The sequence below is a fragment of the Ciconia boyciana genome, chromosome 17, assembly GCF_034638445.1.
Source record: "Ciconia boyciana chromosome 17, ASM3463844v1, whole genome shotgun sequence".
Lineage (NCBI taxonomy): Eukaryota > Metazoa > Chordata > Aves > Ciconiiformes > Ciconiidae > Ciconia > Ciconia boyciana.
Genome location: NC_132950.1, coordinates 10,390,802 through 10,414,031, shown reverse-complemented (window position 1 = coordinate 10,414,031; position 23,230 = coordinate 10,390,802). Strand labels below are relative to the sequence as shown.

Here is a 23,230-nt window from a genome sequence, read left to right as displayed (position 1 = left end):
ATTTTATTGGGTTTGCAGACCAGTTCAAAATTTATCCTAGCTTTTAAAGATGAGTGTTTTGATGCCAAGTCTTTTAAACTGATCTCAGGTTTACTTCTGTCTGCTTTAGCAATCATGATCAGTTGAGCAGCACTTCTGCCCTGTTGCAATATCTCCTGGGGTTTGTGCTGCAAACCTCCTGGTAAATATCCACAACTTTCTACCCATGTCCATTTCTGAGACTGCTTTTTCTCAGCTCGCTCTTCAAGACTTTTCATTTAGACTATCCATTTTGGATGAAGTGGGAGATGACTATAAAAGATTACCTTGTGCACCTGGCAGAAGCTTGGACACATTAAGTTGTTTATATTTTCTTGGTGGTTATGGCAAGTAAACAGCGTCTATAATCACAACTTACCGGCCTGGGCAAGGACAGATTTGCTCCATACCAATGGTAAAGTGCTCTCCAAACTGGTTCTGGTACCATTATGTAGTCCTTTCCTTCAATCAGCTGTGGAGATCGCTTTAATCTTCCACCCTCCATTGTTAACGATGCAGCCTTTAAACAAAAAGGGATTTTGTCTAATTTCAAGTGCAAAAAATAGTATACAGCTACAATTTTAGTTCATGAACACAGAACACTTTTTAATTCTTAAAAAAACTTTTAAGTAGCAATTAGCAACTGCTTTTCCTACTGAAAGATGGTATTTAAATGTAACAATAATTAATGCTCAAGTTTCACTACTTATTATTTCTCTAAAAGGCTGTCCAGTATAAAATTTATATTACCTTTCTTGTGTCACCTACTCCAACAACTTCAGATATTGCATAAAGAAATCCAATCTATACTCATCATTGATGGTGCTGGTCTCTGTGTTACGTTTTGTTTGTATGAATACTGGAAAAACTGTCAGTTTTGTTTTACTATTTAATTAACCATTTTCTGGTTTTATGCAATAGCAATAAACGCTTATACTTAGATTGGAAACACTGAAGAAAAGTGTTTAATTATTAAAATATTTTACAGTTAATACTGAAAGTTGTGTTTTCACAAATGCCTTTTTCATTCATAAGTTTTGTGAAGTTGTTTAAGAACATTTTGAATGTTTCTCTTCTCACAAAACACTCAGAAACAGAACTTTTTCCTTTTAAAATAAGAGTAAGAAACCCAAACTTTGTTATATAACAAAGCAGCGTTAATTTAGAATTAAGCCACTAGCTGAAAAAAACGCACATAAAAAGCTGTGATAAAAGTATGCTAAAAGATACTTTTCCTATATTCACATGACTCAGATGAATTTACCTTCACTGGTTCTTGCGTTACTAGGGGTTGGTTATCAATAGCTCCTGGTTTCTGAGGATTAAGCTGTAGCAAAGTATTCCCATTGGTTCCAAGGAAACACTGGTTATTATTGTCTGAAGTATTATGCTGCCTAGCAAAATATACATCAGTGCCTGGTGTGCCAGGATAAAGAGTATCTGTAACAGAATACAAGGGGGAAAAAAAAAGTCTCTATTTCAGTTCATGAGTCCATAACATAAATAAATCAGTTAAACTATTGTATCCTTTTTTTGTTGTTGTTTTTAAAAAAGGCTGTTGAAGAAGTTTACTATCCTTCATACTTCAGGAAAACATGCAACTCTTCCAAACTACAGAGTGACAAATATACTAGTACTCTCAGAAAAGGTAAAGAAGTGGACATACAAGATCCAAATACCAAAGCAGATACTTGCACAAATACTGGTTTGAAAACAGCCTAACTAGCTTTGTGTGAGCAAACGCATTTGGCGTTTGCTTGTTGTCTGGATGTTTGAATAGCAAGCTCCTGAAAATCTTACATACAAAACTGAATATATATGCAAGAATGCCTTATTTTTATTTTTTCCTCTTGAAACAGCAAGTATTTTTATTCTTACAGAACCTCCTTTTGTTATACAGAACATTCAATATAAATTTCAGGTTAGAAAAAAAGGAAAAGAAAGAACCTTTAATCTAAAACTTGTCTCCCTTCCTGCCCTTCCTCTATTCCCCAACCCCCACCCCAAAAATGATCACAGTAATTTATCTACTTTAAATTGAAGTTACTATTTTAAGATACAGATTTTTAAAATACCAGATGCAACATTCAGCTGTCTTATAAGGAAAAAAACATCATCTCAAATTCTCAGAAGAACTGACTGAACTAAAAATGTCGTCTTCTTTCACAAAGATGGCTTCTAGAATCTGCACAAACTCACTTAAATCACATGCCCTGTAAAACTCTAAGTACATTTTTCCTAATTTTTTTTCTGCTTCTTTCTTCTTTGTAGTATCTGAGGTCATCTCATTGCAAGACATAGTACAATACCAACTAGGAATGAGCTAGAAACAACTTAATGTGAAGGGGTGGGGGGGGAAATCCACTCAGAAAATAAATGATAGGACAAAAACTATCCTGGAAACAATTCTGGATACTAATCATAGCATAAAAGATGAATTGCTGTTTAAACAAGACAGTTTCTTGTTTATCCACCACAGATTACAAAAATCCCAGTAATTCACCGACGTGTATGTGTAGGCCACTTCTGCAATCTAACTTGTGTTATCTTTTCACCTGGAGGATTTCATGCAGTATCTAGTTTTCTCAAAACCTGTTCTACATTAAACCTCCAAGGAAATAAGATGTTATGCTTACTGCTGCTAGTAGTCTCTGAGGCTTCTGATGCAGTAGAAATATTATCTGAAAACTTTTCTTCTGTTGCACTGAAGTAATTAAGACCTCCCATTTTGTCTTCTCCCTGTTCTGAAGTATTGGCTGCAGCAGCTATGAGTGAATTCTTACCTCCACTCAAGACAGATGAAGGCTCTATCACAACAGGGTTTGCATCCTAAAATTGGTAGGCAAGTAGAAAAGTTAACTATAAGCCAGTATCAAAAACATTTAGCATCAGTCAAATCAATCACCAACATTCACACCTGTGTGACCACTTTTGCATATCACAACGAGCTTTATAGAAAAACAACTTTCTAGATCTACTGATGAAAAATCCGCAAAAACAAACAGCCAAAACTGTTAAACCAATCGAATAAACTCTTCTGCACAATACAAAAATTGTGAAACACCAGAATTATTTTCTCTACCTAGATACATAAAAAGACAACCATTTTAGACAGCTATAATTACAGACTATAAATATTTGAAGATTTGTCCTTGTTGAATTTCAGATGGTTAAACCAGAACACAAAGCACAAGAACAAAAAAAAATTCTGTCCTCAAACCTGCAACATTTTAGTATTCCCTAACTTTGTTTTGAAACAAAGTTCCTTTGTTTCCTTTGGAGAAACAGCGTTGCAAAGGCAATGTGGCTCACTCTTAGGCAAGATAAAGGTGGGAAAAAAAAATTTGCATCCCCCAAAAGCACAACTTGCTAGCCCACTACAGACAAGATGTAAGAAGCAGTGTACCCAATTTAGAGCACCAGTCACAACAAGAAACGTCAATAAATGAGAGAACAGAAGAAAAAGGGAATTAACTGAGCCTTAGAGAGGAAAAAAGAAAACCCATGCAATGAACGTCACTGTAACAACACTGGAAAAAGTGGTTTATGTTGTCCCCTATTTATCACATCACTAAACGTACTATCTTGTCAAATCACAAAACTGTGCAGTAAAGCTAAAAGTATAAAGGTAAGACTAAAATGGATGTTGGAATTACAGTAATCATTTACAGCGTTTCACGGAAATTCTGAGTGTTCTCTTTGCTCAAGAGGTAGACAGAGTGACTAACGGCATTGTGCTATTATGCAAAGGATTAGGTATGAAATCATGTGCACATCTGAGTACTTATACTATGACAAGGATCAAATTACCCAGTATTTCAGGCATTTAAGCCATCATTTGTCCAATTCATTGTGCACAAAGAATAACTGTAATTACGTGGTTAGTTAATGCATACATTGCAGCTTTCCGAATATTTTTAGATATTTGTATTTATAAAACAACTCAAATACTTATATGATTACTTATCATTACATAAAATTCTTTTGAGAAATAGTTTATTTCACTTATTCTACATTCTTGATTGTGTAACCTGCAAAGAATATTTATCTCCACCTCAATTAAATTTTATTAAATTTAACTTTAATAAATATGCTTTATTTTGTAAAATTCATAGGGATGCTTTAACTTGAGTATTTTAGTTGGAGGGTATTAAAGAGCACCCTGTAACTATAAGGTTTTAGTAGGACTCCTTTGATCACCATCAGGTACCAGACTACTTTTCATCATTGCCTATAAATCAAATTATACCAATTCCCTCCTTTATTTGTCCAGAAAATGCACAGTGTATATTTGTGGCCCAAGCAAAGTCAAACCCAAAACAGGTAGCTCTATTATCAAATGGATCAAAAGACTTAAGGGAAGTACTATTGTGAGAGTATGTTTTTATTCAGAAAAGTGTTTTGACATGCAGGAATGATGAAACAAAGTACAGAAAGAGGTGACAGTTTAATGAAATTATAGTGAAAAGCTCACCACGTGACAATGATTCAGCAAAACAATTATTTTCCACTGAGACAGGAGATGCTTAATTTCAAGCTTTATTGGTTAAGCAGTCATTTGCTCCCCACTCTTTTTTCATCATCACATTCACAAATACAAAGAAATCACTTATTCAGTATATGTTATTATTATACTTACGTATTTGACATATTCTTTCCACTGGTGCCACCATGGCATTGCAATAAGAAACCAGTTGTGCCCTGGCTGAAGGCCATACCTGCTTTCTCTTTCTAACCAGCCTCTGCACATAAAGAATGAACAACATGAAGTATTAGTTGAAACAGGGAAATTAAAGTCCTGCTTTCGAAAATATTAAAAGGTGATTCTGAAACCCATTTAAGATTCCGAGCAAAACACGTACCTAATAATCTGTCCTTCCTCTTCTGGAGTGGCAGGTCGTAGCCCCAAAACTATATGACACACCTGGAAAAAGAAAGTAATTCTTATTAAGAACTACACCACTATGAAACAAGCATTAGGTAAATGAAAGAGAAGAACAACTGTAATGGGACTTTTCAGAAAATTATTTTTAATTATGTGTCAAGATTACCTAAAATTGAACGAATCACTAAAAAAAAGAAGTATTTTGAGCTATGAGATTCACAACCTGTTCCCACTGTTAAGACAAAAATACCAAGAATGTCAAATGCCCCAGGACAATTTAAAGTGAACAGAAAATGATTTTTCATTATTTTCATGTCTGAAGCACATGCTATAAAAGACCACGGTAAGTGACACAGATCAGACATACAAAAAGTTAAGGTGGCCATATGTACTGGAGAGAGGGAAATGAGGAACTGGGAGAATGCAAGCTGCTGGAAGAGGATAAGCCAAAGGTTTAAAACAAAAACAAAACCAACCAACCAAACAAAAAAAACCCAAAACGAAACCACCACCAAAATGGGAAAGGGGGAAAAGGGGAGAAGTGGTTATATAAGGGACTGAAAGGAGAATAAGCACACGAAGAGACCGAGGGAGAAGTCTAAAGCAGTCCAACCAACCAGTCACCACCGAAAATGCTCTCAAAATTGTAGAATGTTCTCTGAATGTCTGGTGCTTTTTTTTCTTTTGTGCCCCCCCCCCCCTTTTTTTTTTTGAAACAAACGCAGAAGAAAAAGGCACCATCCCCTAAATGACTACTTGATTTGGGTGGGGTTTTATTCCGAGTACAAGACAGCAGTCCCAGATGGCTAATATTTTACTCCTCTCTTCCTGGTAAAGCCATCCTGGCCTTGGCTGCAGTGAGGTCTCTGGCTGGGCTCTCCCAGCAGCTCCCCAGCCAGAGGGCATGTGACAGGGAGTGATGAGCAGAGGGAAACAGACTCTGCAGGAGTCTTTGTTTCCCATTGCAGGGAGGAGGGTCAGGCGTCTGTCTCTGAGACGGTTTTCAAATCGGTTGCTACTCATAACGTGATTTATAGTCTTTTCCTTATGTCTCTTTTGAGGCTATCAATTTGCATCTCAGCTGGAGATTTCTAATGACTGGTGAGATATCTTATTTAGATTTATATTACAGTGTGAGAGACCATTTCACATTCTGAATGAAACAAAGGCCATTAGCTGCTGGGAAGCAACAGATTTTCCAGCACACACCACACAGCCAGCTCTGATGTTTCTTTTTAAACTCATGTAACACTGCGCTAGTATCAGGTTCTTCATATAAACTAACCCTGCTGCAAACAAACCAATTTGTTGTCAAGCTTTCCAAGGCGCTCCACTCAGGCTACTCAGCTTTTCTGTCTGCAGATGAGACACACAAGCTCATGACAGTTCAAATAAATGCCCAGACAAATCAATGGCAGACTCTGCCCTCTGTGAGCATGCTGTTGAGCCTGCAGCATGAGATGAGGGTGCCTCATATGATAAAGTTATCAATGGAAATAAAAATAAAAATCTAAAATGAAAATGTAGCAACTGTCAGGAGAAAAAAATAGTGTAAATGAGACCTCCAACAAGCAATGTGTAACAATTGTGATGTGTAATCATCATCAAGACAAATTTATTAAATGTTCACTCATTCTACCTCAATATCACACAGGTATTTGTTAGTTAATCAATATTAAGTTATCATAGGATATTTGATGCTAGACAATCCAAAACTAAAGACAGCCCTTCTTGAGACGGTCACAACGTAAGCAAAACCCGATGCAATTAGAGATAAAAAGAATTTGCAGAACTTTCTGATTTTATTCTTTTCAGCTGTGGTGCAGCTGATGGCTTCAGAATACTCTCACTCAGTCCCCATGAAGTTCTTGGAAAAGTATAGTTCCAAATACAATTTATAAAGTAGTCTAGGGTCATAAACAGGAGAATCAGTAGTATGCTATTCAGGTAGCCTCTCACAATTTTTTTTTTTTTTTTTTTTTTTTTTTGCTACAACCTGACCCTGTAACTGATTAAACTTCACTCATAAGATGAGAACAGAGCCCACTGGTTCTCCCCGGCCCTCCCTGGAACAACCGAGACTGTCATACAGGGCTGGAGGTGAATACTAAATTAGGGCAAATCTTCAAGGCTCCATTATGATTATTATTATTAAAATTCAAAGTATCATCCTCTACAGAAAATGGGTAAGGAACAATCTGCAGTGAATGAAAATACTCTTAGAGTGTTATTTTCTGCAACAAAGTGAGGCAGTGCTAAAATATGACTGGTTTAAGGATTTATAAAAATCCAATTCGAGCTCAATTAAAAACAAATTCAGTACATACTTAATCCTCAGCTTCTGCAACACAATAGTGATATCATATCACAGCTTTCAAGGACTGCTCCATTAAGAAAGCAATGAAAGGTCCCTTAGACGGCCTTAACAGAAAATGCAAAGGGAAAGTGGTTGTAAAGAGTTAGCAATACCTTTTCTCATTTCCTGTGTCACTTTCTTGGCAAAGATTTGCAAGAATAACTGTTTAAGAACGTAGACTTTTTCTGAAGGAAAATATAACTGCTGATACACTTGAAATTTCTTTTCATTTTATAAGCAGTACACTACATTCACTTTAACAAATTATGCTTTAGGCATCTCCATACACTGAAAAGAATAATAATCAAATAGAGAATCATTCCGTCAAGGTAACACACAACTGCAAAAACACATAGCTTATTGCAATAGACAAAACTGTAAGCATGTTGAGACTAACGCTGATGCTGCACTTCATGGCCATGCAAAAAGCTTCTGTGTTAATCATCATAACTTTCAAGTTTAAATTTCCTCTAAACATACCTGAAAAAGTAGATTTAAAAATTCATTGGCAAGTGCACTCTTCACGCTCCATATCTGGTAGTCCTCCAGAGTGAGGTGTCCAAGCTTAGTTGAAGGGAGTAGAAGGAAAAGGGAAGGAAAAAACATCAAACCATTAACCTATTTCTATTAACATGCTCATTAAATGTGTCATACAAGGCATGACAAAGCCAGTGATTTGATAAAAATTAGCATCTACCACTCTGATAATAAAATTTGATCCAATGAAAGAAGAAAAATCCAGTTTTAGCATAACATATGCAACCTAGAGAACCAAAAAGCTTTGAGAGTACAGAGGACAAACTATGCACAGCATGTAACCTTTGCTCCCGCTCTCCATCATTCAGATTTAGTCTTCATGCTCAACTGCAGCAGTCATACCTTCTCAAACCGTGAAACCAGCAGAAGCAGTATGAGAGTGGTCAGGACAATCACTTTGTAGGAAACAAAACAAGACTAAGACGATCTAAGACTTTGATTGTCCAAATAAGCTCTGCACATATAGATACTTGCATCCATTCAGAAACCCACCATCTTCCTCTGTGGGTTGGGAAAAACTATTTTGGATCATCAAGTCCTGATCTTACCTTACAACACAAGTCCTATTAATTCTTCACTTGCAAAGTTACAGTAGCATAACACTGACCAATGTCAGAGGACCTTCTGATTGTCAACAACTCAGCGATAGGATCAATCTGCATTTTTTATATTGTAATACAATTCATAGCCATTTTTACAGCAGTGGGAGTTACTGCACCTCTTCCTACAGACCATTTTCTCCAGAGTTCACACAGGTCAAAGCTAACATATGAAAAGAGGTTAAGTAATTTATGCAATTACTGCACCATCAGCTCTTTCCAGCACCACATTCATGATGCAACTATGAAAGATATTCTGAAGACTTAGTCTTCTTTTTAACTCTTTGTAGAAACGAGACTGCTATACACTTGCTTATAAACTACCCTTTTTAAAAAAGGAAACAATAAAAACCTCAAAGGATGAAAGAAAGAGGTCATTGAAGCCGTATTTTCTACTGCTTTGGTAATGAACGAATTATAATAAAATATTTGCCCACCACTTTGTTGGAGTACAAGCAGGCAAGACAACTATTCAAACAAGTAATTAAGCATTTCTAGACATTCTTTATAGTTTTTCTTAAATTACTTATAGTTTCCATACACTCTTCCTAATTAGTGAAGCGAGGGATGAAATAATGGAAACAACTTCCCCTATATTGTTTGCAGATGACAGTGCCTATCTCAAAAAAGCAAGAACATAATTAAAGATTTATGCACAGCTAACTATAAAGCACAATATCAACTACTACGACGTTTTGCTGTGTGTCACGACAGTCATGACAGATGCCTCCAGTTTCACAGATACTTAGCTCTGAAACAGTATTGTCGTATATAGTTCACTGGTTGTATATAATATCATTGCAAACAAAGTAGTTTGATAATGATAATGCATAAGTTACTATTGAATTAATACAGTTCTCTTCCAGCATAGGAGGATAATGTGTCTTTACACAGCATAAAATATAAGATACACTAATGCACTACCCCTTTCTTCATAAGATCATTTTTAACATGAAACAAAAGAGCAGTTTCTCCAGAACAAAAGTCAAGCATCAGATTTAAAACTGGCATTAATTATGCATAGCAAAGCCTTGCAAACAGTATATGCTTCAAATTAATTTCATCTGGTTATGTATTTTTGGTTTAGTTTCATATATAAAAATGGCTTATAAAATTCAAACATGTTCTTTCTCTTACAGAACAATGTGGAAAATTTTAATGGAAAACTGACATTTCTTGAAAGAGATTCTTTTATTGACACATCTCTGCTTTAAAGAAAGCACAGGATTTTACTTTCTTTCTTATAAATACACCGGAGATACTAGGGTATAAAAATGACAAGGAAAGAACAGCAAATTCCTACCTTTGTGGTATCATGCATATTCAAAATATCTTCTACAATTTCAGACAAATCCATGTCCAATTCCTAAACAAACAAAAGGATTAGAAAACAGAGTTGAATTCTCACAGCACTCTCTGGAGCTGCATGTGTTCAGAATAAAAATACAACTGTAAGAAATGGTTGATGATACCTCTATGTAATTTGCAACTCAGTGCTTCCAGACAGTTGTACTTTTGTACATAAGGTTTCTTTATACGAAACAGCATACATTATAGTCAAATCATTCTGCTTTGGTTAGTGGGAGGTCAAAGTTATGCCAGGTAAGTTACATCCAGTTATCAATACTCCTCAGCTAAGATAGTTCAAGGAAGCCTGTATTTCACTGAAACCACGTTCAAACAACATTCACATTCCTACTTTTGAAGGATGACTAAGAAACAGAAGCAAAAGAATAAAAAAACCAAATATAACTTACAGGTATTTTATCAGTACGGTTATCTTTCCAGACCTCTAAAAGTGCAACCACCATTTCTTTAAGTTCAGTGCGAGACAACACACCATCCCGGTCAATGTCAAAAACCTTGAAGCAAACTGAGAAGAAAGGAATGTACTTTTCTGTGTTAGAACTACTCAACAACTATTCTTTGTTTCTTGCAGAATGTAAGTCTGCAGAGTCACAAGAACATGATTTAGTACTGACAGTTTTGATGAGGCAGGATGCATGTGTGGTAGTGAGGAAATGGAGCAGCTGTGTTTAATAAACTGAAATCTAGGTTCCTGCAATTCTGTGCTGTGTTTTCTGATGTGACAGAGCAGGGAACATATGTGCATCCAGAAATTTCCAGTGAATGATAGCTTTTAAGTTGCAGCAATATGGCTTTGGAAAAGTATGGAACAAAGGTATTTCAAAACACAAGAATGTTGCAGGGAGGCAGCTGAAAACCAGACAGTAAACAAGCCAGAACATGCTATTTATCACAAGACAATCAAATAGGACGTTCATTTTATATTATATATAATGAATAGATGAGTGTTTGCACTTTCTATATTGAGATACACACTTCTGCGTCATAATGTAGAACACTGCAAAATAACTTCTGAAATATATTTTTTGGCCCAAACAGGTTGATAATTTATATGAAGCTATGGATAAGTTATAAAATATACAGAATTAGGTTTAATCATCCTTTATAAAAGGAAGCCTTGATATTTAAAACTCCTTTAAATTTTTAACTTCTAAAGTCTGTCACCTTTCACAGACACACACTTGTTCAGTGGAAAAAGTTTCTAAAAAGGCGGAAACAACTAAACTTCATTGCTTAAACTGAAAAACTTCTCTACAATTAATGGTTAACATTTTGCATACTTACACTTCTGTCTTTCTGCCAAGGGTCCCCTGCAACATGCCGAGAGCCCACAGGAAATTTCTTTAAAATCTATGTGATTGTCTCGGTTTTCATCAAAAGCGTTAAACAAACCTGCAAACCACAAAAGCATCTCCTGTTACAGCATCTGGCTGAAACAGCTGACAATCATACTTAGCATTTACATGAAGGGTTATTGGTTAACATTTGCAAGGAGAAGTACGAACACTTATGATTATAACTATCTTACTAAGTGTAATAAAGATAATTAAGCACTGCCAAGACAATTTTAAAGGTGAATTAGATCACTCATGTATGGCTAGACAAAGCCAGGGGTAGGGTGGGGAGGGAATCGAGAATTCTGAACAGTAGCCTTACTCTCATGCCTTCCTTGTAATATAGAGTGTACATCTAAACCAGTATGGTCAGGACAAGCATTTTCACAAAAGCTAAAGGACCAAAATAGTAAAGGTACTCAGATGCCAAACGCTTTGGCTTTTCCAAAGCGCCCAATAGAAACTCCTATGAAAATCACTGAATCCCATTGCAAATTTGGCCCTAAGTCTGTTGCGAGTTTTAGTTACCAGCCTTCAAATGATTTAAGAGTTCTATTCATTCAGCACGTACAACTTTTTTTTATCCCATAAGAAAATTTTTTTAGTGACAATGACTCAGTTGCACTATCCACAGAAGACATATGGAATGACCAGAAACCATTCAAGTTTCCCCATAGCAGCTGTGTAAATTTCTATCACTAAGTAGATAAAACACACTTATGAGCAAAAGGATGTAGGGAGATATCCCTATTGAATTGAACATAAGTTCTGGTGTTTTAACAGCTTGCATCCAGTGCAGATGAATTTCCCATTTTCTACTTACTGCTGCCACTTGTCAGTAAAGCTGACCATTTGGTGATAAAAAATTGTCGCTCTAGGACTGCAGGCAAAAGCTAGCATGTAAGTAGAATGTTACTTAATGTCCTTATGTTGTGCAGTAAATGGCAATTAGACAATTGCAACCTCCAGCTATTACTAGAGTGGCTTCAACTTGAAAGACCAGCTTGGTTATTAATATGTCTGCATTGCAACATACAAATCTTCTGACCAAGCCTTCTGAACCAAATCTTCCTTAGCTTACACTGTTAGGGAAGACTGTATGATACAACTTCTGACTTGCATGCTGAATTGTCATTTAATAGATGAAACTCACATTTGTCAGTTTAAAAATGTTCTTCTATTTTACCTCATTCAGGGACAGCAGTATATTTTGTCATTACAAAATCTTAAGGAACCCAATAAAAAATTTTAAGCAACTACAGGGAAAATTTTACATAAAGTTTGACATATTTCCTGACAAGTAGTAAGAATGCAACACACAGAAGCACCACTTCCTTCATCATTTCCCAACAAATAGAGATTTCTCAGGCATCTTTTCTCATTTTCAAACATTCAGAACTCAGTGGAATGAATCTTTGTAATTTAAGCTTAAAATACATTTTAAAATAGGCCCACTTTTAAAGCCATAAAATTTGTATCTCAGTAGATCATCAGGTACTGAACACCACAGCAACATCACTTCCTCACACGTTTGATTTAAGTTCCATACCTTCACTCAGAGATGGATGAATAGGAGGGGAAACTAAGGGGGCAAATGTTTCTAAATCAAAACGTCCAGTTCTTGATTGAGCTTTTAGCAGCCAGTATCGTTTTTCGAGATCGATGATGTCGGATTCTTCCACTGTATAATCAACAAAAATAAAAGAAATTTTTGGTAATATCTAGACCACGTTAGAATTCAGCACCAAATAAAAATGCAGCATTATTTTGTCACAAAGAGAAATTATATTATTTTTTTTATGTCTGACTCCTGCATATAAAAATTAAAAATACAAGCAGTAGAGAAATAAAGGTCCGATTTTACCTTCTTTATCTACAGAATCATCTTACCTGTTCACCATCTAGGAGTTCACCATCAATAACAGATCATCACAAGTGTTAAGAAATACAGAAATGAACTTTTCCCACTGCTAAAGGCTCCAGCAGTCTCTTCATTTTCACATCTTTCTTCTTGGTGAACTGAACTGGCAGATTATATGCGCAATATCTTATTTTCCCAAGGTATCCAGTATTTAAATCCTCTAAAAGGATGTGAAGTAGCATTTAAAAAAACATCCCAGAACTTTTATGGAAAAAAAAAAAAATTTAGTACTTGGCTGCTCTTGAAAAATTCCTATTTGAAATTTGTAGCTTTCTTATACAGTAATAAGGTTACATTTTAATGTGACATTTAAACACTGTATCTCAGCATTATTTTTTTCCAAATATAGTTTGTTTCACTTTATTATTTATACTGTAGATGCACTTCGAAGCCCAGTCAACATTGGGGAGTGATTATACAAACCTAGAAGACACTTTATATGGAGGAACTTACAAGCTAATTTAAAGAAGGAGAAAAAAAACCAAAACCCCAAAACCAACAATGAGTAAAACATGGTGCTAGGCAAAGCTGAATAAAAATAGCCAGAGGCAGAACTTGTGTTTTCTTTCAAAACATTATAAACTAATGCCAGTCTCCTTACATTTTATCCTTGAAGTTAAATATAAATATAAAAATATTAAGTTTCTGCTCAACAATACTTTTAACCTTTTTACATATGCAAGTGTGTCACAACACTGCTTTAGGTCAGTGCAAATTAATTGGTTCTCAAATAGATATGTAATGACAAAGCTGTCTATATTAAGAACCACTACGTGTGATCCCATTCCCAGATGGTTCTGAGTCTTTAAATCCACGCCAGCTTTCTAATAGGTTTAACTTGAGCTATTTGGCCTGGTTTAGTCTACAGAAACAATAATAATCCTGTAAGGCTTAAGAACAGAAGACACCCAAAAGGAGTTATATGTCAAATTGAAATTTTATTGATTTATTTTCCTATTTCTGTCATTAGGAGTAGTAATTTAATCACAATAGCAACTTAGGTAGCCTGCAATAAGCATGAACTAGTTGTAACCACGCATCAGGCACATCATATAATGGACCAAAAACCACACAATATCTTACCCTCATCAGTAGAAAGTTTGGAAAAATTTTAACAAAAGATTAATATCTGAAGTAGAGTTGGAGGAGTGGAAGGGGTTTGCATCTTCCTGTAAAATATTTTTAGACAGTCTAACTAGAAAAGTAACATTAGTGAAAACACGTCCTCCTTTTCCTCTGTACATTCGATACAATCACTAGACAGACCATATACTAGCATGCAGAACACCCACACCAAAGCTGCAGTTCTAGGGTCACGTTAAGCTAACATAACTTCAGGCTGAACAGAGAAAGTTTACCTTCCCCCTTAACCCCAGACACGTGCTGCAGCATCCTCACTTGCATCATTATCAGCTATTGTGCATTTACATAGTAAGTGAGATAAGAGAACTGATCCAGAAGAAAAACTAAACTGATTTCCTTTCTCCTTCCTAGATGGATCAGTTCCCTTATGTGGCTTATCATCTCCTGGCTCTTGGTTGTGTTGCAAGCATAGAATCATTTGGGTTGGAAGGGACCTTTAAAGGTCATCTAGTCCAAGCCCCCTGCAGTGAGCAGGGACATCTTCAACTAGATCAGGTTGCTTAGAGCCCCGTCCAGCCTGACCTTGAATGTTTCCAGGGATGGGGCATCCACCACCTCTCTGGGCAACCTGTGCTGGTGCTTCACCACCCTCATCATAAAAAATGTCTTCCTAACATCTAGTCTGAATCTACCCTCTTTTAGTTTAGAACCACTAGCCCTTGTCCTATCGCTATAGGCCCTACTAAAAAGTCTGTCCCCAGTACATAAGGAAGCAGTAATCTAAACATATAAAGCAACATTATTCTACTAGAAATCAAGGAAGAGAAATAGTTATTTCTTTGAAGATCAGCATACAGAAACATCATACATACTTAGGACTGCCACAGATGTAAGCAGTTTCATGATCCTAAGCAGAATAGTCAAGTGATGCAGAACTGCATCTGGTATGTTCCAAGAAATACAGAGATGTCTTGATGATTTAATGACATACCTGTCCCACAACGGTCAGCATATCAACAGATGAGAGAAAAATCTACCAAATAAAATACTCTTTCCCTCAATCTTATTGCCGCTACAGATATCAGGATGCTACAGTACTGACAAGAAAGAGCTCGCAAGACATGACATTAGGACTAGAGTACTAGTATTCCGCAGGAAATACAAGAAAAAGTATATTCATGGAGTTTCAAGAACAGAAATAAACAAAAAGTAAGATAACAAATGAAAGGTAAAAGCCACTTTATGAGAGAGAACCTTAAGTGCATGAAGAGAATCACAGTACTATTATACTCCCTAAACAACTGCACATAAAGGGCAAGTTTGTACTGTCATTTAGAAGAATTGCACATACACATTATTGCTCTCATTAGCAAATACAAGAGCATTACGCTAACTCTCTTGAGCATGAGCATGTAAATCACTTTGTTTCCTTTTAATCTACCTTTGTGACTAGGAAGAATAACAAATGTGCTAGTTGCACTTCATTATTGAAACGATGCAACACTAAGAATATTCAAAAAACATAAAGAAGCGCACATTGTCTTTACTGAAGAGTAAATCTGCAGAAACCTGCTTTCACTGGCAGGTGCATTGTTTACCTTTAGTAAGGAAGAACTGAAAGACGGTTTTATTTTGCCAGAGAACCTTTCTCAAACATCTATAATAGAACCTAGTTGTACTCCATTTCTTCAATTGTACTTCACAGAGTTTCTACAATGCTAACTTTATTGCTTTATTATTTTAATCTCAGAAAAGAAAGGTTATCAGAAAGCATCTTATCTGCGTTTCTGTCAAGCAGGGGTTGAAATTACATGGTCATTTAAAAGAATTTTCAAATAACCATCTTCAAAAGAATAGCTGGTAAGTATTAGCATAAGTGCTACATTGACATGATAGCCAAGATAGGTCCAGTGTATTGACTTTCTGCAGAAGAGCCAAACATTTTAGAAAGTAAAACTCACAAAATAGTAAATAACTTTCTTTGTACTGATTAGACTTACACAACTGAGGTTGAACACAAGTAAAAATGTGACAAAAGAATATTATTCATTCGTAGTAACAATGAATTGTAGCCCACTGCAATAGTTTCACTGACATAAAATGCAGAAGGATTTACTGGATTACAGCACACGTGAAAGTTTAACTCTGCAGTTGAAAAGCCAGCTGTTACATAATTTGATTTCTCCAGAGTGATTTTTTTGCACATAATCTTGTAAATCAGTCTCAGGCTATGTAGTGCACCATCTATTCCTCCATGAATGTAAACTGAAAGAAATCTCTTGCAATTTATGATATATACATACAATCATATTTGTTATTGAAGTTTAAATGAAGCATGATAAAAGCAGACTGCACTTATTATCCAAACATACTAATGTGTATGAAAAAAATGCCATATTCTAAAGAGGTTTTATATAGATAAAGGATTTTACCTTCTCAAAGAATAAATTTTTTTCCTAATGCCTGTTCAAATCACATCAGGAAGTGTGAACCGGGCTTTCATTCAGTAGATCAAATTTTAACGTCAATAACTTATGATTATTTTTAAAAATGTATCTTATATATACAATATAGCCCAAAACATCAGAACAGACTGGCTTTCTAGGCCAAGTAAGTATTCATTTTTGCCAATTAAATACATGATACAATTATTTGAGGTCACATGGAGATATTATGCACCTGTGAAATTTAACCATATACTACCAGTTTACTACCATATGCTATTTTATGTCTCCCTCATCACTTGTCCATTAAAAATATGAAAAACTTTCAGATCTGTAAAATTATGGATAGTGTTTCTTAGTTCAATTCTCTAAGAATTAGACAAGTATAATCAGAGGAATGATAATGTCAGGTACACCTCCAGCTACAGTCTTCATATGTTAAAGGACGAACAGGTAAATGTTTTCAGCAAAAATATGCATCTGAGAAACTGTAAATCAACTAAAAATGAGTTAATTTAAAACCAGCTGCCACACTGTGATTGACAGTCAGGTTGCATGACAGTGATAAACACCAAAAAAAGCATCCTTCATTTTAATGCCATTTCCATGAAATGTATGCCCTTCTTAAATATTACATAGGTAGCAAGCCATGAATAATCTTCTGTCTTAGAAAAAAATTTAAATACGTGTTTTCATTTCAGGCACTATTTATTACAATTCTTTATACGACCAGAATTAACAAAGTATTTAAACATATTTTAAAACTTTAATTTTTACCCACCTATTGGTACAATCCTCTCTGGCTCACAGCAGTAGAAGCATACCATATTCCCAACATTTTAACAGAAACTTGGTTTGTTTTACTGTTTACCATTATATCCTCCCCGTAAAGCCCAGTTCCCAGTCGCAGAGAGAGCTCTTCATCGTGCAACGGCTGAGTCAGAACCAGAGACCGAATGACTGAACACCAAACAGTATTTCTGACTAAACACACTTGCCTGTCGCTTTCAAATTAACACACAGAAGACTCTGGGACCTGGGCACAGAGAGCTGCTCCCCGAGACATAAAACAGCCTGGGAACTAAGAGGATAACAAAGTGGCAAGACGCAGATTAAGTGACACTGAGGCTTTTTCTTATTGGCCTAGTCTGCTGTAATACTTTCATCTTTTTTTTTCCCCCCCTAACTGGGGAAAAATGGGGGATAAATGGACACACAGAGAAATAAATATTATAACTTGAACCAAGATCCTTGTGTGCCAGACACGACTAGCCAGGTGTTTATCTAGCAGAATACAGTGTATCACTGCCTTAAGATGGGACCCCATACAGAAGAGGTATTAAACACTACAGTTCCTCTCAAAGCACAAGAGTTCGCACACTTGGAAGAAAATAGCACAGAATGAAATATGCTCTTAAAGGCACCTTTAATAAATCCAAAATCCTCAGAATTGTCTTCTAGTGGCCTTCCATACATCATTAAGAGATGGTGTTTCAAGAATGGTACCACAACTGAAGTGGGCAAGCTACAGAACACGTATTTAACATATGGACAGCCTTTTAATGTGAGCAAAGTTAAGTGATCGCTTAATTTCACTTTCCTTTTACAGACATCTTCATCTTACCATAAAGCCCTACAGGTTTATAAACCCATCTCTGATAGAAGAGGTTAATTCCACAACATTCAGTTTCCATTTTATACTATTTCAAAAACTCGCTCTTCCATTTCAACCATGCTGTCTGGTTATCCAGGGCTTCTCTCATTTATTATGTTGAATTAGTGATAACTGTATGTTCTAAAATATAATTATTATACTGATTACACACTGTCTTACTGCATCTCAGTATGTAAGAGCTGTCAGAAAAAGCAGGAGCATTTTGATGAATTTTTCTGATGACAGAAGAGAGGCTCTTCAATTCAAAGGAGAATTAGGATGCTATTTAATAAGAACTCAGTGACACAAGAACTGGGTAACAAAGAAGTACAAATTACATGGTCTGTCAGTTTGAAACCAGTAACCCCTCTGATAAATGGGAGAATTCTCCCCATGGAAAAGGACTGAAAACCTGAGTATATAAGCCCATCACATGACACTGAGACACACCAAAATGACACAGTCACAAAAAAGGCAACCACCACATACATTGCAGCAGCAGAAGTATTTCCAGCCAAATGAAGGAAACCAGTGAGGTCTCACCTGGAGTCAGTATGACACCAACATACTACCCAAGCCTGAGATGGAACAGGGGATGGAGGCACCTGGTCCGACACAGACCTGAACTGAGCTCATTTTACTTTGACAAAAAGGTCAAGAAGAAACATAAGAGTCACTTGCATTTATACTGAGCAGTAAAAAGGAAGGAGAGCAGAGACTGTCTGAAACCAAGGACAATGCTGACAGAAAATTAAGACATAAACTGCTCACAAATACATGTAGAAGATGTACTGGGATAATTTTCCCCAAGTGGAGAAAAAAAAATAAAACCCAATAAGCCTCAGTTTCTTCTGAAAGGAATGATACAGTGACCCCCCCAGGGCCTGCACTTGGTGGGACAGGAGACCCTTCCATGTGCCTCGTGTTCCCATACGTCTGTCTGCCGCACTAAGCCACAGAAAGCTGTACTTTGCAGGTAGGATGGAGTCAGTTCCACTCCGATACCTACAAGAGTGCAAACCAGCCAGGGCAGGCAACAAAATGACACCCTCCAGTGGCCGAGAACTGTTGTATTGTTGAACTACTGCATCTGGACTTAGAGTAGCACAGAAGATTAGGTGTTTAATTTGTAATTATTAAGGATGTATAATGATTTGGGGCAATATTCCCCTACGGAGAATTTTAGTGTTGGTAGTAGTCCCTGACAGGATTCATCTTTGATTTACATGTTCCACTACAGTGCTATTCAATATTATGGTTTAAAAAAAAAAAAAAAAAAAAAAAATCAAAAGGTATCCAATCATACTACAAAACCAAGAAAATCCAAACTAGTGCTAGTTGGTCAGTATTCAGGTGTAGGAGAGACTCATATCCCTGAAACTGCTTTTTGGGAACAAAGGTCCAAGAGAAACTTAAGCTATTTTTGTAGCTTTCAAATGAAATTATTTATATTTATGATTTAAGTGAAATGGAACAAAATGTGATTAAAAGCAGCAAGTGTGTGCAACTTCCTGTAACTTTAAAATTTCATTTCTAATTATGTGTTGAGAAATATAATTAAAGTCATCTGCATACCAAAATAAATGTTATTTACAAATGCAAAATTAGAATTCCTTTGTTTCCCTGATAGCTTGGCTCATTAAGCAAATTTAAATGGAGTCACTGATGCTTTGCAATAAAATGTTCGCTGTCTGTTTCTAAATCAATGTTAATAACTTTCACTATTTTTATCACTGCAATTTTTCATGTCTCTGACATATTATTCAAGATGTTTAATGGGAAGCACACTGTGAGAGGAGGTAAGGCTTGGTTGGAGGGTCTGAAACTTGAAGCAGGAGAGGGCACGCTGCGACCCAGACAGAGTCCAGCAGCCAGGTGAGAAATTCATAATTGCAATAGCAAGTTTCACAAATTAGTTTTCATTTTACAATAAAAGTAATCTTAAAACCTTTCATTCTTTCACTGTATTCTGCTAACAGCGTTTGCCTAGGTCTACTAAAAATTATTTCAGTTACTTGTTCTCCCAAAAGGCAAACCACTATCCCAGGTAAAAGTATTAAAAACAAGTCTTGGTTTGGAGAAAAGGAACTGTCGTAACAGCTCTTACTGTTTTACACGTTCAGCTGCATTAAGAATACTTTTGTACTAAATTTCTTAGTCTTTAGATTGACCTGACTAGACTGTAATTATTAAACTTAAAAAAACAAAATAGCAAGGACCCAAGTATTCATACTTTACTGCAATTACTTTCAAGAGCTCAAGCACTTGTACTTTCGTTACTTCTGCATCTTTGTATGAGATTCCTATACTGTCTCAAATCATAAGGGAAATCATTGGTTACATTATAAACAAAGTATTTATCCAGACCTGGGGGAGCCTGGTTAGTTCACCAGCAGGTTAGTTCACCAGTTCATCTTCCTACTATCTTAAATTCCTGTCAGTTTTCCACATCTGTCATTTGAAAGATATCGGGCTGCAGAGATCGTAACACAGCACAACTACTTTATCTTTTTTCTTATTACAATATTTAGCTGGAAAGTAACAAAAATACAGTAAAATTTAATTGTACCTAGAGGTCCAAACACAACTGTCATATGACCTTTCCAAATTTGGTTAAGTATACTGAGCCTGTGGACAGTATGCAGTTTGAAACATTTTACTGATTCAAAAATACATGTAAGCTACAGTTTTCTGGAATACAATGAAAAGCTTGACCCCAGATCTGACATGTACTTGAAGATTCAATAATGGCTTCAAATGCTCTCAAATACTTTATTTTATTTCAGCTTTTTAATCCTAACAATGGAAAACTTAATTTTTCACTCAGTTCTACCTTCATTACACTCAGCCAACGGCTTATGAAAGTAAGCTGTCAGTAAAGAAACTGAGACCACCACTAACTGCTAGAAAACACTGAATTTCTCAGTAGTCTGATGCAATATATAGCAACAGAAATTAATTTTTTTTTTTGGAAGTTAAATTTTTTTCCCCTGAGAACACAGGTTGTGTTGAAACACCCACCAGAGACCCAAAACTCTGCAAACATATTTCACGAGGCTTAAAAAACCTGGTAACTTCTCCAACAGAACATGTAGGCACACGAACTAACACACGTAAAAGAGCAACCATGCATGCATGTTTCCTAGAAAAGAAAGAAGATTAAACGCTTCCTTCTGTAATTCTGTTTACAGTATCAGATGCTGCAATACACAGGAGTGTTATGAAATTATTATAAACTGACTTGATCATACAGAGATTAAAAACAAATACAGGAATATTACTTGAACTTCTAACCTTAAAACATAAGGAATTACAAGATACACCTTTCTAAGAGGCAGAGCAAGCTGATTTCAAGACTGAAATTTCAACAAAGATGATGGCTACACTGAGGTAGGATCAATGAGTCTACTATGTAAATTTAAACAGAGAGCAAGACAGTTGCTTCATGAAGGAGTCAGTATACGTAACAGCAATTAAGCCAAGATTTGAGACAGTACAGTTGAAGATGTCAAAGAGGTAACTGGAAGTCAGAGGGGACAAGATTCATTAAATGGAAAACAGACTACGCTCCTGCAGAAGGCATGCTCAGGAAAGGATTACAGAGCTGAAATGGCAGCAGAGACACCGTGATTAGTTGACAGGTCCTTGCAATCACAAAGGCTCAAATGTAAACTGAGGTACTTGAGGCAATTTGATTTGATAGAGACTGATTAAGTAACTGCATGTGCTGGTTTTGCCTGGGACAGAGTTAATTTTCTTTATAGTAGCTAGTATGGGGCTATGTTTTGGATTTGTGCTGAAAACAGTGTTGATAATACAGAGATGTTTTAGTTGTTGCTAAGTAGTGCTTGTACTAAATCAAGGACTTTTCACTTCCCCTGCTCTGCCAGGTGCAGAAGAAGCAGGGAGGGGACGCAGCCAGGACAGCTGACCCCAGCTGCCCAAAGGGCTATTCCACACCATATGGCGTCAGGCTCAGCACAGAAAGCTGGGGAAGAAGGAGAAAGGGGGGGACGTTCGGAGAGATGGCGTTTGTCTTCCCAAGTCACCGTTAGGCGTGATGGAGCCCTGCTTTCCTGGAGATGGCTGAACATCTGCCTGCCCATGGGAAGGAGTGAATGAATTCCTTGCTTTGCTTTGCTTGCGTGCATGGCTTTTGCTTTACCTGTTAAACTGTCTTTATCTCAACCCAGGAGTTTTCTCACTTTTACTCTTCTGATTCTCTCCCCCATCGCACCGGGGCGAGTGAGTGAACGGCTGTGTGGGGCTGAGTTGCCATCTGGGGTTAAACCACTACACTGCGATTCTGTTAAGCCAAAACTTGAAAAATTTGAGATGAGAAGATGAAAATACTCTCTCTACAAAATGAAAAGGAAAAAAAAAATAATCTACTATGGTAGAAACAAATATAACATGGAATCACCTGAACAATTTTCTTCCAAGAATCGGAACAGATTTTGTTCCCATCCACTTTTTTTAATACGCTTCTCATCCAGTCTCCTTAATTTTGTTTTTAATTATAGCACTTCAGTCTTAATTTCTCTAATATTTTGTTTAAAACTGAAAAAATCTCATAGCCTATAAATTGAAGAAAGGAAGGCTTTCTTCTTGATACAAGAACATAGGTGTGTGTTGGCTAAAGTAGAATATTATGGTCTTCAGTCTAAATACCATTTCTTTCTTGAATAATTTATTTTGCGCATCTGAAGTACCTGGGAATACAGTTGAGAGCCTGGCTGCAGATGGTAACAGTGACAGGTATATCAAAAACAGAAGAAGTGAGAGCAATACTAAATATGAAATAAAATCTATTAAAACAGTAGCTCTTTTTTTTTAATTATAAACCTCAGTTTCAGTATAAATAAACATTCCGCAAAAAGCATAGTAAAAATTGTTCAGAAAAAGTTTCAATTTCAAACCATGAAAAAAATCGAAGTAAGCTCTGAGGTAACATCCAGAGGCCTGGGGTAAAGCTTTTGTGCTGGTTTTGGCTAGGCTAGTTAATTTTCTTCATAGCAGCTAGTACGGGGC

At 36.2% G+C, this 23,230-nt stretch overlaps 1 protein-coding gene across 7 annotated transcripts in view; it reads right to left on the bottom strand.

Annotated features, from left to right (window-relative positions):
* The window catches only part of USP32 (ubiquitin specific peptidase 32), an 84,173-nt gene that overhangs the window by 23,409 nt on the left and 37,534 nt on the right, over positions 1–23,230 (bottom strand). For 6 of the 7 annotated variants that reach the window (XR_012045511.1, XM_072882182.1, XM_072882183.1 and 3 more), the window contains exons 6-15: positions 12,647–12,778; positions 11,048–11,155; positions 10,153–10,268; positions 9,699–9,761; positions 7,740–7,823; positions 4,881–4,942; positions 4,658–4,760; positions 2,655–2,847; positions 1,283–1,458; positions 398–538 (exon numbers count right to left, since the gene is read on the bottom strand). Coding sequence is in view for 6 of the 7 variants with exons in the window: in XM_072882182.1 (XP_072738283.1) it covers positions 398–538; positions 1,283–1,458; positions 2,655–2,847; positions 4,658–4,760; positions 4,881–4,942; positions 7,740–7,823; positions 9,699–9,761; positions 10,153–10,268; positions 11,048–11,155; positions 12,647–12,778 (1,178 nt within the window). In the remaining variant the exon portion in view is untranslated. The remainder of the gene's footprint in view (positions 1–397; positions 539–1,282; positions 1,459–2,654; positions 2,848–4,657; positions 4,761–4,880; positions 4,943–7,739; positions 7,824–9,698; positions 9,762–10,152; positions 10,269–11,047; positions 11,156–12,646; positions 12,779–23,230) is intronic. The other variant, XM_072882187.1, reaches the window with a different exon arrangement.